Raw genomic sequence first — 19,282 nt, 5'->3', positions numbered from 1 at the left:
GACCACCAATCACCCATTTACACTAATTTTATTCTCCCCACATTCTCATCAACTCCCCCCAGATTCCACCACTCACTTGCCCACCAGGGACAATTTACAGTGGCCAATTAACCTACCAACCTGCATGTCTTTGGGATGTGGGAGGAAACCAGAGCACCTAGGGAAACCCACGCGGACACAAGGAGAACGTGCAAACTCCACACAGACAGTGCCTGAGGTCAGGATTGAACCCAGCTCGCTGGAGCTGTGAGGCAGTGGCTCTACTGGTCGCACCAATGTGGGGCTTGTGCATTTGCTTGCTGCAGCACGTGACCAGAAGGGTAATGTGAGACATTTGGTTACTGTGCTGCAGAGGTGGCCCTCCCATGAAGTCCAGGGGCTGAAGATGATTGGTTCGTTTACGATGTCCCAATACAGCCCATGTTTTTGTCAGCACTTTTCTGAGAGGGAATGGATGTGGAGAAGCTGCTTTCCTCTGGCAGGAGCCCAGAACTAGGTCTCAGGATGAAGGGTTGGCTATCTCAAAGTCAAAGTTGACTTTATTGTCATGTGCACAAGTGCTTGTATGCACGGGGGCAATGAAAAACTTACTTGCAGCAGTAGCACAGGGACATAATATCCCTCGAGTATAAAACTATGTTGCTGTTAGCTGCCAGCAAAGTGTCGACTCTCTCTGGCACCATCTTAATTCTGAGACTGAAAGCGAGGAAAAAATATTATTTGGAGAATCGTAAATCTTTGGCGTTCTCTGCCTCTGATGTTCAGAGATGCTCAATCACTGAGCATCAGGCCGAAGATTCTGCGGCCCTTGGGAATAAGAGGATATCAGGAGTGGGCAGGAAGGTAGACTTGAACCAAGAGGCCCCATTGAATGTCAGAACAACCTCAAAGAGCTACATGGCCTATTCTAGTTCGATTTCTTATGTCCTTAGGTTGTGTGTTTTCATTTATAATATGTATTGTTTGAATATCAAGCCGTGTGGTCACTGGTTGGAGAACAGATTTTGATTTACTCATGAAACAGGTCTGAACAAATTGTGTTAGGTTTAGGAATCAAATCAAATCTGCTTCAAACTGTTGACCATGTGCCTTTGTCTCTTTGTTAATCATCAAACCTCGAGAACATGATTCCGGTTCTCCCTACCTTGAAGACAAAAATATTCCAATCTGTAGCTCCAAATCCAGGTCTTAATGGATGGGCCTGAATTTCTTGTTTCCCACGATTAATCAGCATTTTAAACGCAACCAAAATGAATGCTGAGACTTCCACAAGACGTACCACTTTTAGTTTCTAGTGTCCTTATGCAAACAAAATATGTACGCTCAAAACTCATCCGTGCACTGCCATTGTCTGGGTATTACAGGGATTGAGCTGGTTCCAGTACTGTGTTGGAGGTGCATGAGTTGTTCCCAGTTGATTTGACAGCAACACTGACAAACTGGAATGACATTCTCCATTAAGATCCTCTCTTAGCTCACACAGCTGAACATACTGTACATCCAACAAGACCCACAACCTCCTGATGGCACCATTCAAAGGGATCATCCGCTACTTGCCAGTTAGTTGCGGATTGATTTGTGCTGGCTGTTGCTATGGTACTGTAAAGCTCTGCTGCTTCCAAAAGTTGCTGAAATCTGCAGTGAATGGTTTGCCAAGAGCTTCAGCACTTGAATTCAAGCTTCCGTACAAACCAGTTGCTTCTAGACGAGGGTGGATTTGCAGATATTCCTGATGCAGCGAATGAACAGAGGTCCCACACCATAGACAATTTATGGGAACAGGATGTCTATGTCCCCTCACCAATGTTTTCTGCTAGATGCAAGATACATTGAGAATTTCATGGTGAGATTAAGCTGGGGGAGGTCTGAAACCACTTCATTTTTTGGGTTGTAATCTTAAAATCACAGTGTTTTCGAGTAAAAGAGTCAACTTATAATGAGGATGATCTGATCAAATAGCTTTACAGTTGTGGATTTCTACTATTGTCCTGTAATAGCAGATGCAGTATGCTGCAGTCTACCTCCAAAACTCCTTTCATTTGGTGCTGTGGAGTTTAGTATTCCCGACAGGAACTGGATTCTGAGTGAGCCATGTACAGTCTGGAAACATCATCTTTGCGGGTCTGGTGTGTTTTCGTAAAACTCTCCCCTTGTTTGACGAGGCAAACAAAAAATGCATCTATTCATCTTGGAGGTGACATCATTGTCCCAGTGCCCTTCGACATCTGAGCCATGACGAGATGGCAGAACCAAATTCGTGTGGGAAGAGGAGGTTTAAGGATGCAGATAATGAAGTTCACCAAAACGATGGTGAAAACATTTGCACTTGTTATTCACTTTGAGCTTTGCCTTGTTCTTACAAATCTCTTCCGCTTATCAAGTACAAATCTTCTGATTTTGAAGATTATTTTCTTTTTCCTTGATACTGCACAGATCATTTCCAAGCTGATTTCAAGAAGAAAACCTAAACCAGAGGGCTGTCCCCAGAATCTTGGGCACATTGGTGAGGGGCCGTAGACATCCTGTTCCCATAACCTCTCTGCTTTGTGGGACCTCTGTCCATTCGCTGCATCAGGAATATCAACAAATCCACCCTCGTCTAGAAGCAACTGGTTTGTACAGAAGCTTGAAGTCAAGTGCTGCAGCTTTTGGCACAAAGCATAAACCAGAAGAAAGACGAGTTTGACGAATTATTATGATGACGTTCCTTTCTCTGCCAAGTCATGAACTTATCCCCATTTGCAAATCCATCCAAGCTCTATGCTGCAACCTCTTTCCATCACCCACCTTATACCTTCTGAGTTTAAATGCAGTTGCCCAAATACAGCCCCCACCCCCCACTGTATTCGACTGTCACTGGGAACGTCTCCTGCCATTACAGCCCTGCTGTCTGAGATTCCTTTCTTGACCTTATCCCAAATCACGAAAGGAAAGAAAGGGAAGCCATTGTTCTTAATCAGCCTGAAAGGTATACGACAGCAGAGAAACAAAGGACCGCAGATGCTGGAATCTAGATGAAAAACACGATGATGCTGGAGGAATTCAGCAGGCCAGGCAGCATCAGTGGAGAAAAGCAGGTGGTCAACGTTTCAGGTCAGGACCCTTCTTCAGGACTGAAGATAGGAAAAGGGGAAGCCCGATATATAGGAGGGGAAAGCAGAGCAGTGATAGGTGGACAGAAGGTGGCATCTACCTATCACCTCTCTGTGCCCACCCCGCCTCCCCTCTTTTGTCCACCTATCACTGCTCTGCTTTTCCCTCCTATATATTGGGCTTCCCCTGAGGGAAGTCCTGAGGAAGGGTCCTGACCCAAAACGTTGACCATCTGCTTTACTCCACCGATGCTGCCTGGCCTGCTGAGTTCCTCCAGCATCGTCGTGTTTGACATATGACAGCAGACTTGCATCACATTGAAGATTGTTCTGCAGAGCAACAAACGGTGACCAATAAATGCTCTTTGATGAAGGTACCCATTCCCCAGGAACAGTTTCAACCAGCCTGACATCATTTTCCCTTCTTCTGACCACCCCTTTTAGTGAGGCATCTTGATTAAAGATGAGATAGGATGGCAGAAATTTACAACATAGGCCACTTAGCTCACCTTATCCTGCAGTCAATGAGAATATTCTGTGGCTGTCTCAGATGTATTGCCCGATAGGTGACTGTGCATACAGATGCAGAACATGCTTGGAAGACTATTTATCGTAAAATTTAAATTGTTTATATGTTCTTATGTATGCTTGTTTGAAGTTTGCTGTTATTGGTATCAACAGCTGCCTGCTTTAAATCTGAGTGTGTTTGGTATTACTAGGAACTGCACCACTGCACTGCACCACCTCCATCTCCAGCCAATCACTTCACGACCTCTGAGAACGAAGCTCTGCCACATGTAATGACAGTCGGGTCTTTAGTCGGATTGTAGTAATGGTATCTTTCATTCTCTAAATCAAAGCAGCAACATAAAGAAAAAACACATGAATTGATGTTGAAAATGCTGGAAATTTAAGTGTCCAGGCAGAGAAAAAACTAATTGATCTCGTGGGGTTTGTCGTTGAGAAATCCCTGTGACAGATGTGCAGCTACAGTTGTCTGGGTTGCTCACTTGTTGCCGGCAGAGATTTAATCTCTCTGAACAGAGAGGTTATGGTGAACTGTATTGAATGGAGTCAAATGAGGAGAGCTGATACTCCCTTTCTCTTGCCCAGGCGGTGGAGTTGAGGGAGATGGGCTATGATCTGAACCAGTCTGATCAGCCTAGCCTGGAGAGCCACGGTCGTGCAGCCTCCATGCCGCGACTGACAGCAGAGACACAGGTAAGGTCTCACAGCAAAAGGAAGCACCAAGTAAGGCTTCACTGCACTCGCAGTTGTTTGATCTCTCAATCCTTCCTTGGAAAAATTGACGGAAGTGAGGACAGTTGTCACCAAATGTGAACTTGAGTTTGGCCCACAAGCAAGAAAGAAGATTGGCAGGACCAAATCTATTGGCACTGGCCAAAGAAAATGTGAACTAAAAATCTTCATGACAGTGTTATTTTTTAGATTATGTTGGTAACAATGTGGCTGAAGCAATGACGGATAAAAATTAATTTATCAACAAAATATTAGGTTTATTCATCATCATTGGTTGCCGTTGGACACCTCCACAAAAATTCCAAAAAAAGGTTGGGTAACTGTTTAGTTACCTTTGTTTCCTCAGTTTATAACCATACGTTGCAGTTCATCTCCTTGGAGAGGTTGACCATACGAGGAGAGACAGTCAGCTCAATGGAGAAACCCTATTTCATAAATCCTGACTGGTGTGGTGAAAGCCTGCTCCGAAGTTAATGCTGAATGTGCACATGTCAACGACAAACTAAAATTAGAACCATAGAACCATAGAAAACTACAGCACAGAAAACAGGCCATTTGGCCTTCTAGTCTGTGCTGAAACATTATTCTGCTAGTCCCATTTACCTGCCCCCAGCCCATACCCCTCCAGACCTCTCTCGTCCATGTATCTATCCAATGTACTCTTAAAAGTTAAGAGCGAGCTCGCATTTACCACATCAGATGGCAGCCCATTCCACACTCCCACCACTCTTTGGGTGAAGAAGTTCCCTCTAATGTTCCCCCTAAACCTTTCCCCTTTCACCCTAAAGCCATGTCCTCTCGTACTTATTTCTCCTAATCTAGTGGAAAGAACCTACTTGCATTAACCCTGTCTATGCCCCTCATCATTTTATAAACCTCTATCATATCTCCCCTCATTCTTCTCCACTCCAAGGAATAAAGTCCTAACATGCTCAATCTTTCCTTACAACTCAATTCCTGAAGACCCGGCAACATTCTTGTAAATCTCCTCTGCACTCTTTCAATCTTACTGACATCCTTCCTGTAGTTCGGCGACCAGAACTGCACACAATATTCCAAATTTGGTCTCACCAATGACTTATACAACCTCACCAAAACATTCCAACACCTATACTCAATACTTATATTTATAAATGCCAGGATGCCAAAAGCCTTCTTTACAACCCTGTCTACCTGTGACTCTACTTTCAAGGAATTATGTATCGGAATTCGCAGATCCCTTTGTTCCTCCGCACTCCTCAGTGCCCTACCATTTACTGTGTATGTCCTCCCTTGATTTGTCCTTCCAAAATGCAACACCTCACACTTAGAGGCAATGAGACAGTCAAAGGTTATCTCAAGAAAATAGTGGACAGTCACTAATCTCCATAAAGTCTCTGCAAGCTAATATCTATGCTTCCTCGAAAGACAAAAAAAATCATTCATTCCTCTATTTGTGGCGAGGCTCATTCTCAAGCTAGTGAAGTTATTAGAGATAATTTTTTAATGCTTTTGTGATATTTTAAGGTTTTTTGCTCTTTTTACAATATCTGACCATTGCTTGGAGGTTTTGAACCACGTACTTTCCTATCTGAGTAATGCCATTGCTTAATAGTGCCCCGATACCATCCATGCGATTAGGGTGTTGTGTTTTTACTTCATGCTGTCAGCTTTTAACCATGGCATCTGTTGTCTCGTGTACCATCTAACCTGGTAAACAAAAATCATTTCATGTAAGAAAGAGAAACTTGCTCGATATATTTAGTTCAACTGCACTAACGTTTCATATTTTTTTTGTGTCTGTCTTTCCCATCCCAACTTCCTCTTGGACTCCCAATCCCACCAACCATTTATCTTATTTTGTTCCATTTTCTGTTTTGTTCTGCTTTAATTTCCCCTTCTCTTTTCTCCACTTCTTGTGGTGACAAACATTCTGGTTGATTTACTTTGCTTTTATGAATCTGCTTCATGTTTCATTTGGCTTTGGTTAATTCTGTTCCTACCTTCCTCCCACTCCACCTCCCACCCATTCCCTCCCAACCCTTGCTAAACTATTTGTGTCCCGTTGCCTGCAAAACCCTGTGCTGTGGGCTGCTTCACTTATCTGTGTCATCTTACGCGATCCTTTGCTGAAGAAAATATCTCGATCATCTGGGAGTGTCCTTGCAGTATGTAATTCATATTATGTCTACATGATCTTGTTCCTTCACTCTTTTGATGTTCTTGCATTTTCCTATGTCTTCTTTCAGGTGAAGCTCCAATAGCAGGTTGGGTATGCTGAATGTCATTTCAATTAGCCAGATTTTCCGATCATCTAAGTGCATTTGAATATTTGTTGAGGCTTCTCCTTCTGCCAAAAGGCTTGCATTTGGGAAACCCATAATTGTATTACTGAGAACCAGCACCTCACTAACTCTCTGCTTCAGAAGGTTTAGTGGGTTGAGTGGAATCCTTGAACATATGTGTATGAAATCTGAAGTGATCACAAATAAGCAAAACAAATTGCATTCAGTGTACATGGCATTCCAAGCTCTAAGTTCTACCCTGGAGAATGCAGACATGGTGGAAAATCCCACCGTCATAACTGGTGGAGTCGTTCACTTAGAATGGAGACCTGTGGCCAGTGAATTACCTGGGACTTGCAGCTCTTCAACTCTTGGATAAGAATTATTACAACTTTGTATCATGCTGAAAATTCTGCTATAAAATAACCGCAATAATAGAACTAATTCCAACTTAAACCAGCAATTTAGTTAATTAGGCTCTCTAAGATGCATTTTTGACTGATGTTAAATCATGTGAGCAGTCAGAGTTTAGGAAAATATATGGAACAAACCATTAAAATTGTCCTGTCAAGAAATATCATGGTCATATAAATTGACAGTGTTATGGAAACTGCAAGATTCTCTTTATCTACAGAAATCATGGCCAATTTACAATGGGCAAATATAGTCTCAACCTCCATCACAGACATTTTCTGTTAGTTAAACACTGGATTGATTGGTTCCTATACAATAATACAAGCCAACTAAATAAGAAGCCCATTAGTTCCTTGGACAGTACTTGTAATTCTTGTAATAGTTATAAAATGAAGAAGTATGTTGCAAAAATCGTGAAAATTGTTTACAAATACATTGACCAAAGGAAATATCCATACTTTATTCAAAGGGACTATATGTCCTCCTGTGATTCAATCATATAACTGAACAATCCGAAACAAAGTGACAAACTCCATCCAAACATGCTTCTAGTGTCCAAAACATACCATTAAGTAGGCTACAGTGTACAGTGTACGTAAGCTACAGTGTACAGTGTACGTAGGCTACAGTGTACAGGCTACAGTGTAAATACAGTGCAGCAGTAGGCTGTTATCATTGTAATAATGGTGCCTGTCCACAATACTTGGATCTCTAATTATCATGGGTGCTGTGGCCTTTCTGTGCAGCCGATCCCAGACACAAGTCCTATGAAGCGCTCCGTGTCTACGCTGACCCCACAGCGCTCTCGCGGAATGCATCTGCCCGATTACTCTCTGGAGCGAGTTATGCCAGTGCGGATGCCACATCACCACCACCACCACCACCAGCATCGCTGCCATCGCAGGAGAGAGAAGAAGCAGCGATCGCTTGAAAGATCTCCCAGCAGGCATGCTGATGGAGAAACAGGTAACAAACTGAGCGGTAAACTGGAAAGGAGGAGATACCGGATATTTGGAAACTCAAAGATTTTTATTTTTATTCAGAGTCTTTGAAATGTAGTAATTTATGTAGTAATGAAAATTTAGTGAAGAACACTCTATATTTGCATCAGCTACTTCCAGTCAGTAGATCTTTCCCTTCTTTCTCCTTTGAATGTGTCTCAGTCCTAATAGCCAATATGCCTCTCTTACTAGATCAGGTCCGATGTTTTCTTGTTACAATTTATTATTTTACAAGGGGTTCCGGGTAATGGAAACAAAATAAAAGACCGCAGATGCTGTGAATCTGAAATAAAAGCAGAAAATGCTGGAAATACTCAGCAGGGCAGGCAGCATCTGTGGAAAGAGAAACAGAGTTAATGTTTCAGATCATAAACCTTTCATCAGAATGGGAAAAGAGAGAAAACAAGTTATTCTTAAGTTGCACAGAAGCTGAGGGCTTCTGTAAAGATTGGACAGATGCCCAGAAGTTAGACTTTGCACCTTGCTGATGTGTTGGAAACAAGAAGCTGGAGGAACTCAGTGGGTCAGGCAACAACTGTGGAGGAAAATGGACAGTTGACATTTCGGGTCGAGACCCTTCATCTGGACCCAAAATGTTGACTGCCCATGCCCCTTCACAGATGCTGCCTGACCCGCTGAGGTCCTCCAGCTTCTCTGTTGCTCCAGATTCCAGCATCTGCAGTTTCTCGTGTCTCTGATGTGCTGGATCGTTGTTCCATGTAGCACTGACACCAAATCAGAAGTCAGAAACCAAAGCGATATCGGGGAATCCTTGTATTAAGAGGTCATTATCATGGCTGGCTCCCCTTTATGAATGTTAAAACCTGACTCACACATTTCACAAACGGCAGCTGCTTTCTGGACAGGTATCTGCCATGTTGTTTGCACGTTGACCCATGTGTACATGGGATGTTCCCTAATGCCACAGGATAGCTAGGCCAGTGTCAATACACTGACAAACTCCTTGTATATTTTTATTAAAAGATAAGGACACTTTCAGCAATTTGAAAGAAAGTTTAAGTACCAAGATAAGGACTGGAACAAGTCCTGCATTGCTGTGCGTGCTGCGTGCTTCCAAGATGCCTGAGTAAGAACCTTGTGAAGAATCCACTGTGAGAGCTGTATAGTGTCAACTTTTCTTTTATTGGTCTTTATTGTTGCATTTAATTAAATGCCAAAAACCCATTTTGCATCAAAGTGCGTGGTGTCGAGATACATTTAGTCCAGGTGTGTTGAAGTGAGTTCAGAGATCAGGGATTGGATCAGCGTCAACTTCGGTAACTGGTTCATGAAGAAATGCTTAAATAACCACATTTACGTTCACCGAAGAGAAGGAATCCAAAAGGGACAAAAGAAGCAAGGATGGAGGTCAGCCAGTTACGCAGCATCTGTGGAAAGAGAAACCAGCTGATGTTTAGGGTCAGGGTTTGCCGTTTAAAAGCAGAGTAGGGGGAGGAGTGAGGGGTAAAACAAAAGACCATATGGAGACAGGCTAGGACGGTGACGAGGAGCATGTGCTGCCATTAGTGAGGCATCTTGAAGAAGCAGGATGAGAAAGCAACAGAAACATGTTAATGGGAAACAACGAGAGAGCAGTTTACCTGAGGTTGGAAAATTCAATGTTGCAAAGTGTCTGGATGGAAGATCTTGTTCTTCTGGTTTACACTGGGCCACAGACAGACGGGTCGGAATGAGAGTAGGACTGAGAATTAAAGTGGCAGGCACAGGTCACCCCTGTGGACTGAGTGTGGGTGCAATGCAAAGAATCACCCAATCTGTGTCTGGTTTCTCCAAGTGTGTGGGAGACCACATCATGAACACCGAACGCAGGACACCAGATTGGCAGAAGTGCAAGGGAATCACTGCTTCACCTGGAAAGACTGTTTCAATCCTTGGATGGTGGGAGGGGAGGAGGTGAAGGGACAGGTGCTGCATCTCCTCCAGTTGGATGGGAAGGTGCCGTGGGATGGGGATTGGTGGGTGGGGAAGGAAGAGTGGACCAGGGAGTCGCAAAGTGAGCGGTCCCTGCGAAACGCAGGAAGGGAAGAAGAGGGGAAGATGTAACTGGCGGTGGGATCACGCTGAGGCTGGCAGAAATTGCAAAGGCAACACGTTGAATGTGACAGCTGGTGGTAAGTATCAGGGGAACTTTGTACGTGTTCCTCCGCGGTGGAGACCATGAGAGCAGATGTGTGGGAAATAGAAGAAAGGAGTTCAAGAGCTCTGTCCACTACAGCCATGTTACAGGAAGAAGGACACTTCAGAGACTGCAGAGTGGAAGGCCTCGTCATTGGAACAAACGTGAAGAAAATCGGCAAAAAGAATGGTGTCCTTACTGGAGGCAGGGTGAAAGAATGTATAGGCAAGATAACTGTGGGAGACTGCAGCTTGTAAAAGATGTCAGTGGCCAGTCTGTCTTCTGAGATGGAGACAGAGAGATCCAGAAAGGGAAGGGATGTATCAGAGGCCGACCACGTGAATCTGAGGGCAGGGTGGAAACTGGCAGACAAACTGCTGACATTTTCAAGTTGTGTATGGGTGCAGGATGTGTCACCAAAGCAGTTGTCACGATTCCTCAGCCAAACAGTTGGGGGAGTGGTCCCAAATAACCTGGAACAAGGAATGTTCCACGTATCCAACAGAATGACGAGCACGGCCTGAGCCCATGCAAGTCCCCATAGCTACGGAGAAAGTGAGAAGCTGTTGAGCACAAGCACACGTTCCACGGATCAAACGAGTGTGTTGCTGGAGAGGAACTAGTTGTGCTTCCGTTCAAGGAAGAAAGAAGACCCTCGGACCCCCCTGATGGGGGATGGGGTGTGAAGGGATTGATCAGCCGTGCTGAAGATGAGCTGGTTAGGGACCAGGGAATCGGAAACTGTCAAAATGGTGGAAGGCATCAGAAGTGTTTGGACCAATAAGTGAAAGGGGCTGGACCAGGAGTGTCAGGATCGAGGTAAGGTAGGAAGAAATAATTTCAGTAGGGCGAGAGCAGGACGAAACTATAGGTCTGGTGGGACAGTCCTGATTGTGGATATTGGGGAGGAGGTAGAAGTGGGTTATGGAGAGCAGGGTCACCACCAGGTTGGAGGCTGTGGAAGGAAGATGTCCTGATGAAATGAGATCTGTGACAGTGTGGGAAACAATGTTGTGATGTGGGTCAGTGGGGTCCTGGTCCAGAGGAAGGTGTGAGGAGGTGTTTGAGAGCTGACGTTTGGCCTCTGCCATGTAGAACATGGTTCACCAGATTACAACAACACCACCAGTAGATCGGGAGGAACTCTGAAGCAGGTCAAGTTTGGGATAAAACTGAAATGTGAGCAGAGAATGAGAGGCTTTGAAAGTAGCCGTTAGAAGACGGGAGAGCGGTTACAGGTTGACAAAAGCTCTCCTTATCACCAGCATCCTCCCCACCATGGCCACCTCAGCCTCCCCATGAACTACAGGACAGGAGGAATAGTCTCACAGAATGGGTGGCTTATTTGGGGAGATCAGTGATCTTCAAATGCGTTATATTCATGTGGTCCTGTTTGGCTTTAGATTTCTGGCATCTACAATTTTTCTTGATTTTCACTTATTCTGTACCTGAGCAAGATTAAAAATACATTCCTTTCTGTAGGAATATGCAGAGTAGGAGTGTGCCCCTGTGTCCTCAAACCCACTTTATCAATAGTAAGATCATGGCTGATTGTAAGCTTAACTCTGCAGTCCTCTCTTCCTCCTTCACCTCTTTAATTGTCAACCATCTGTTTACTTGGACCTTATATTCGAAGACTCAGCTTCCATTACCCTTAAAGGGAGAGAGTGGCAAAGAGAGACAACTCCCCGAAAAAGAAAAAATCTCCTTATCTCTCTTAAATGGGATGTCCCTCAGTGACCTCTCAGTGACCCCAGATCCAGATTCTCCCTCAGGAGGAAACAACCTCTCCGCACCCACCCTGTCAAGCGCTCTCAGGATCCTATAGCACCTTCAGAATCTCAGGAAGCCTCGAGAGGTTCTCCAGCCAATGAACCACTGAGCAGTGTTGTCATTGGTGAAGCAGAAGCAATACAGCAGCTGGACATGCACAGCAAGAGCCCACAAACAGCAATGGCAGATGATTCGTTCAGTGAATGTTAACTTGACTAATGAGAATAATTATCCTGCTTTTTTTAATCCCACATTACATCGATCTGTTGGTGTAGATGCTGCCTCATTTTAATATGCAGGAAAGGCAAGTATGCTTAATTTATTGCCAACAAATAATAGAAAGACTATGGTATTTATTGGACTGTGATTGATTCACTATTGTACATTGTGCAGGTCAAGTCAAGTGCAGTTTATTGTCATGTGCACAGGTTTGGTGAGGTACAGGTACAATGAAAAGCTTGCAGCAGCACATAGGTACAGACAACACACACAACCTAAGTTGCACAGAAATTATACATAAATCGTAAAAGACAGTGAAGAGAAAAAAAACTATGCAAAACAAAACATTAGTGTAAACTGTTATGTTCCAGCGACAATAGAAACACAAAGTGCCATGTATAAGTGTTAGAATCTATTTATTAATAACTACTTGTAATAATCAGAAAAGTAAAAACATTAGATATTAAACATTGATCCCAAAAATAAACTAGAAGTGTGTGTGTGGCAAATTCCCAAACCCCAAGTCTAGGAATAGTATTCAAAGTTCAGTTCAGCAAGTCATAAGGTAGAACGAGGAGCAAAGGCTTTTGCAAAACCACGGTAGATTGTAGAAAGATTGTAGTGAGAATTTACTAAATCCACACGTTCCACGATGGAACCCATACGACACCTCAATCACCGAAGATCTCCATTGCTTTGTTCCAAAGTATCTGCTACACCGAGGGCACTCGAGTCTTGGCCGCTCACAGCTGTACCTGCTTTCCAGTACAGGTTAATGACAAAGTGGACTACACAGATTGCTCCAAAAATCCATATGTGGATTGTATAGTGACAGTCATAGCTATTGTTCTTCATCCATAGATACCTCTCTCTCTCTCTCTCTCTCTCTCTCCCTCCCTCCCCAACTCTCTGTGCAATAGCCAGTACGCTCCAGTTATAGTCTTGCTGTCTTGCAGATAACACCACACACACTACTACACTACTGTCCAGGTGCCTTAAAGGGACATTCACCAAGTAGCAACCTGGCTCGTAACAGAACAAAAAAAATACAAAGGCAGGTCCATAATAGTGCAAGGGGTGGCCCGTAGTGTTCCGTTGCTGAGGTAGGGTGAGGGTACATGTGGTACCTGCAATCAGCAGTAAAGGCTATAAACCCCATGCATTGAAGAAGATGCTGGTCAGAATAACAGTTCACATTCTGCTTACCCTTGTGCCATTGCTTGCAGGCCAACTGGATGACCTCAGTTCTGCAGCTCACGCCAGAGACCAATCGTCTAAAGAGCGTGAGCGAGGTAGGTCCCAGGAGCGGAAATCTCCGTCCTCCACTGAGAAGCAGCGTTACTATTCCTGTGACCGATACGGCAGTCGGGAGCCCCCGCAGCCCAAGTCAACTGATCACAGCCGGTCTGCATCTCCAAGTACTGGTCCAGAGCAGGGGCTCCACAGACAGGTGAGGAGAAATTAACTCCTGATCTCACTGAACACTGTGTTCTGCCGAAATGTGAACTTACTGATGTTAAGGAGGACAACAAACTGGAACTTGCATGGCATGCAGAGATGGCGGTATGCACTGGACCTGCACCTCTGCTGCCATCGTTGCAGGCATTGCATTTATACAAGGTGTGCATGGTGCAGTGGATCTCAGGGCCCTCAGCAAGGTTGCACGCAGTTAGCTTGCAGTGTTAAGAGCCACGTGAAAGCACAGACGTACCCGTATGTCTCCTGTTGTTAACTGACTGACTCTAAGCAGGAACTGGTACTATGGCATTAGGGCGGGTGGCACTGAGCCTACGGAGGGAACGTGCAGGAGCAGGCAAGGATTCTCCAATGCCCAAGCGGACGCCCTGGAGACTGAGGTGGACAGGGGCAAGCATTAGAGCGGTCAGCTTGTTCCCCCAAGCAAGAAGGCCGTGTTTCCAAATTGAGACACATATTTTTAAAGTCAGGTTTTCTCATAGCACAGGGGGAGACCATTCAGTGCAGTGAGTCTATGCTGGCTCTCAGAACAATCCCATTTCCCCACTAATTTCCCTGTAACATTTTCTCTCCAGTTCACTGAAAAAAGAATCCATTGTTGACATCTGTGGCACACTCCCATGCTCAAGTGAGGACTGTCCCTTGAAAATAACACATGTGTGGAGCTGCTTCTTCCCATGGGAGCCTGACTTGCTGACTGAAGCCCACCCTGTGTCCTCGCCACATGTTTGCACCACATTGTTGCAGCATGAACGTCAAACCTGCACTGCAAACCAATCGACACCCCTGCTGTCTACAGAGTAGCATCTGTGTACAGGCAAGGACATAAGTGTGCACATTCCACATCATGCGCTTATGTGGGTCGAATGTAAGGTGCTAATTTGTCAACCGACCACTTTACACATCCATTCAACCAACGGTGCATATCAACAAGCCATGAGACTGAATGTGTGGACCAAAGGATTCTTTACCAATCAGTTATTAACTTGTGGAATAAAACGGTGAAAAGTTCTTTATGTTTCAGACGTGGAATTGCATTTGGATACGAATGTAGGAGGTACGGTTAGTGAGGTTGCAGGTGACATGGAAGTTGGTATTGTGGACAGTGACGAAGGTCGTCTCCGAGGCTACAGCGGGATATTGATCAGGTTGAAAGTTGGGTGCAGTGTTCGCAGATGGAATTTAGTCCCTGCATAGGTGAGGTGTTATATTTTGGGACGTTAATAGGCGTAGGATATACACAGTAAGTGGTAGGGTGCTGAGGAATGTTAATGTACAGATGGACCTTGGGCTTCGCGTTCATAGTTCCCTGAAAGTGGCAACACAGCTCAATAGGGAGGTGAAGAAGGCACATGGAATGCTTAAACACAGTGATTGTATCTGATTCCACTGCCTTCTCTGGCAGTGAGTTCCAGGTATCACCCACTCACTGTGTAAAATAAACTTTCCCCTTTAAAAATCCGTCCTCTCACCTTAAACCCAATGCCCTCTTGTTTTTGATACCCCCACTGTGGGAAAAAGATTCTGACAGTCTACCCTACTTATGTTCTTATAAGTTTATACAACATAGAACAGTACAGCACAGGAACAGGCCCTTCAGCCCACGATGTTGTGCCAAACTAATTAAACCGGTAATTAAACTCCTAACTAAACAAATCCCTTCTACCTACACAAGTCCATAATCCTCCATTCTCTGCGCATTCATGTGCCTAACTAAGAGCCTCTTAGCCACCTCTATCGTATCTGCCTCCACCATCACCCCTGGCAGAGCATTCCAGGCACCCACCACTCTGTAAAAAAAGCTTGCCCCGCACATCTCCTTCGAACTTAGTCCCGCTCAGCTTAAATGCATGCCCTCTAGTATCAGACATTTCAACCCCAGGAAAAAGATACCGGCTCTCTATGTATTCCTCTCATAACCTTACAAACTTCTACCAGGTCTCCCAGCCTCCGCCGCTCCAGAGAAAACAACCCAAGTTTCTCCAACCTCTCTTCATAGCAACCTCTAATCCAGGCAGCATCCTGGTGAACCTCTTCTGCACCCTCTCCAAAGCCTCCACATCCTTCCTATAATGGGGGACCAGAATTGAATGCAATACTCCAGATGCGGCCTAAATAGAGATTCATTAAGCTGCAACACAACTTCCCGACTCTTGAACTCAGTTCCTCAACTAATAAAGGCAAGCGTACCATACACCTTCCTTACTACTCTATCAACCTGTGCAGCCACTTTCAGGGAGCTATGGACTTGGACCCCAAGATCCCTCTGTACATCAACGCTGTTAAGGGTTCTGCCATTAACTGTGTCCTGTCCCTTTACATTTGATCTCCCAAAGTGCAACACCTCACGCTTGGCCGGATTAAACTCCATCTGCCATTTCTTCACCCATATTTGCAACTGATCTGTATCCTGCTGTATCACCAATCTTGTATTGTCTGTGAACTTACTAACCCACCCATCTACGTTTTCATCCAGGTCATTTATATATATCACAAACAGCAGAGGTCCCGGTACAGATCCCTGCAGAACACCACTCGTCACAGACCTCCAGCCAGAATAAGTCCCATTGACCACTACCCTCTGTCTTCTATGGGCATGTCAATTCTGAATCCAAATGGCCAAGTCACCATTTATATACCTTTAACTGGTCACTACTGAGCCTCCTTTGCTCCAATTCAGGCAACGTCCTGGTGAATCCCCCCTGTTCTCTCTCCAATGCAACCACATCCTTCCTATAGTGTAGTGACCAGAACTATACACTATACTCCAAGTGCAGTCTAAACAGTGGTTTGTAAATTTGCAACACAATGTCCCAACTTCTAAGCCCTGACCTATAAAGGCAAGCGTGCCATGTGCCTAATTCACCACCCTATCAACCTGTGCTGTCAAGTGCTTGATGGCTGATGCAGACTTGTGGCTTGTTTCTGTGCAGTAGGACATCCTATCAATCTATTACATAGAGTACATAGAACATTACAGCACAGTACAGGCCCTTCGGCCCACAACGTTGTGCCGACATTTTATTCTGTTCTAAGATCCATCTAACCCTTCCCTCCCACATAGCCCCCCATTTTTCTATCAAATATGTGCCAAACATGGGCAAATGGGTCTAGCTTACGTGGGCACGGACCAGTTGGGCTGAAGGGCTGAATTCCCACTATCACCCCGTGTCTGACCCCGGGAGCGTGTGACGGGACGGTGCGGAGGGAGCCTCACCCTGTGTCTGACCCATGCTTTAACAGAACAAACCCCTACCATTTGCCAGACGTTCTTGTCGCCTTCGTTCTATCTTGTCGCACTTCTGCCACACGCAGCACTGCTTCTTACATTCACATAATCTTATCAATAAACCAGAGTCTTATTTTTTTCCCTTAATGTATGACCTGAAAGTCAATACAACACTTCTCATTTGTTTCTTCTACAACTGAAAGCTTAAATTTGCTGAAATGTTAAAAGGTTCTTTTTGAACTTTCTGTTTTATTGCAAGGCATTTTGGCAGCATAACTTATTATTATAAGTCACTTCCAGTATTTCCTTTCTTAATCCACTAAGTGTTTTATAATTCTAAACCCAAGCTTCTGATGAGAAAGACTTTCAGAATCATTGGCATAAATTTGTAACCTAAACCTTTCCCGATTGATTCAGACGATGTTGAGAATACCTTTAGCAAAGGGCAAAGCTGTTCAGGTTTTGATTCACAGTAAATATCACCTCAAGACAATGTACGATATGACTCTGCATCACATACGGCATATTTTAAGGACTGTTTTGCCTTGGTCAATGACAAAGAGGTACATCTTGCACATCAGGAGTAAGAGCATTTATAAATTAATGCCAAGTGAGAATAGTAGATCAGGGTCAGGAGGAACGATAGGAAAGGAATGGGATATAAAAGCAGATTCCAATTCTGCCCATCGCTCTTTCAAAATGGACTGAAGACAACTTCAAATTCTTCTGTCCATCAATGCATTTGAACGCAAACTTTTCCAAACAGTAAAAACCTCAAACGTTCCCTCTCATTGTATATCATTTGAACACTATTGCATCCTTAAACTACTGGTTCATCTCATACCATTCATTCCCAGAGATAAAACTGTCCATTCCTTTAGGATTAACCTGTGTGAAATCTTGAGGTGGACATCTCTGGAGAAATATATCTCCTTCTCTGGTATTGAATAAAAATAATGAACTGTATTACCAAACTTTTCACATAATGAAAGTAATGCCTTTGTGTTTGAAGTGTTTTGAATGAATATAAGACTAAGATCTCTGTTGTGATGCATCAACTAACTACATTTGCACTCTCTCTTCTAGGGTTTTACCTTGCATGTTTAATACCTAATGCTGCTAAACTTTTACCTACTTTTTCAATCGTTAATCCTGCCACTCATGATAAACATTTTCCCCCAATTCTCTCTACATCTCTGTGTATTTTGCCTCATTCTTTTACTTTATCCTTTTGGTGATCGTCTGAATCTTTGGCCTTATTTTTCTCTCGTGTGGCTCTATGTCCTTTTCTGTTGACGTTTTTTGTTTTTGTTTTCCGTGTGTACGTTCTTTTGTCTTTTGAATTGCTTTGTTCCAATTTTCATGTAGGACAGTGGTTCGGTTAATGACAGCCCTCTGCAGCCAGCCTCTGGCACTAGCACCCCGTGTCGTGGGCGCAGACAGCTCCCGCCAACCCCGCTAACTCCGCGCCCCAACGTCACCTACAAAACCGCAAACTCCTCTCCGGCTCACTTCAACAACATGCATGGCGCTTTACCCCCGAGCTCTCCAGGGAGACTGAGCCGTGGACGGTCCGAGCATAACAGCCTACTCCGCAGCGACCCCTACGCCAGTGGTGACAGCAGGCAGCCGATGGTGACGCGCATCAGCTCCGATCCCTACCTGGGGCGTCGCAGCAGCTGCGGCAGCGAAGACCAAGAACTGCTGGAAGAAACTCTGACCTTCGAGGTGGCCGTTGCCACGACCACCGGCAGGTCCCCCAGGACTTCCTGCATCTCATCATTCACATCTCAACCTCAGCAAAGCCGCCGGGTCCCGAATGGTTATCATTGCAACCTGGGAATGAGCACAGGTCCGGGCACAGGTGCAGGAGAGCGCAAGTGTTACCGGGAGGCAGATGAGGATGACTGGTGCTAGTGTGGCAGTGGAGCGAGACTCTTACAGATTATGCATTAATGTGATGAGTTTTATCATCGGCAGGGTGTTCTGTCAGAGCTCAGAGTGTGTGTGTTCATATGCAGCATTTGTGGGGATTTAGCAACTGGAAATGGTTCCAGGAATCTGATTCTTATTTTAAAGATTGCTTCAACTTGTTTTTGCACTGAATTTGCAAGTGAAAACTGGTTCACTTGAAGTGAAGAAAACAAAAGACTGTTTCATTCTAGAAAACACGTTTTTCTATCTCTCCCTACATTGGCTATTTCAGAAAACAACAGATGCCAAATTTATTATATAAATATGTAAATGAAAGTGAAAAAGACCTGATGAAGTACAGCAGCCTGCTCTTGGTCACCTCTGGACAAGCGGTGAAGGAGATTGCTTCTTCATGGCACAAGTTGTGAGAAGTGGAGTCGGCTTTCATCACAGACTTTGGATACCAGAGGGATGGGAGTTGGGGGGGGAAAGGGGGAGAGGAT

At 44.5% G+C, this 19,282-nt stretch overlaps 1 protein-coding gene across 1 annotated transcript in view; it reads left to right on the top strand.

Moving 5' to 3' along the window:
- Positions 1-18,782, top strand: part of cacna1ba (calcium channel, voltage-dependent, N type, alpha 1B subunit, a) — a 645,315-nt gene extending 626,533 nt beyond the window's left edge. Inside the window, 5 exon segments of the mRNA XM_052037346.1 lie at positions 4,206-4,313; positions 6,467-6,499; positions 7,777-7,996; positions 13,387-13,610; positions 18,234-18,782. Of these exon segments, the coding sequence (XP_051893306.1) occupies positions 4,206-4,313; positions 6,467-6,499; positions 7,777-7,996; positions 13,387-13,610; positions 18,234-18,782 (1,134 nt within the window).
- The last annotated feature ends 500 nt before the right edge of the window (positions 18,783-19,282 follow it).

The sequence above is a fragment of the Pristis pectinata genome, chromosome 23 (assembly GCF_009764475.1).
Source record: "Pristis pectinata isolate sPriPec2 chromosome 23, sPriPec2.1.pri, whole genome shotgun sequence".
NCBI classification, from domain to species: Eukaryota; Metazoa; Chordata; class Chondrichthyes; order Rhinopristiformes; family Pristidae; genus Pristis; species Pristis pectinata.
Note: the sequence above shows the minus strand (reverse complement) of the source record. Positions and strands in the feature narration are given on the sequence as shown.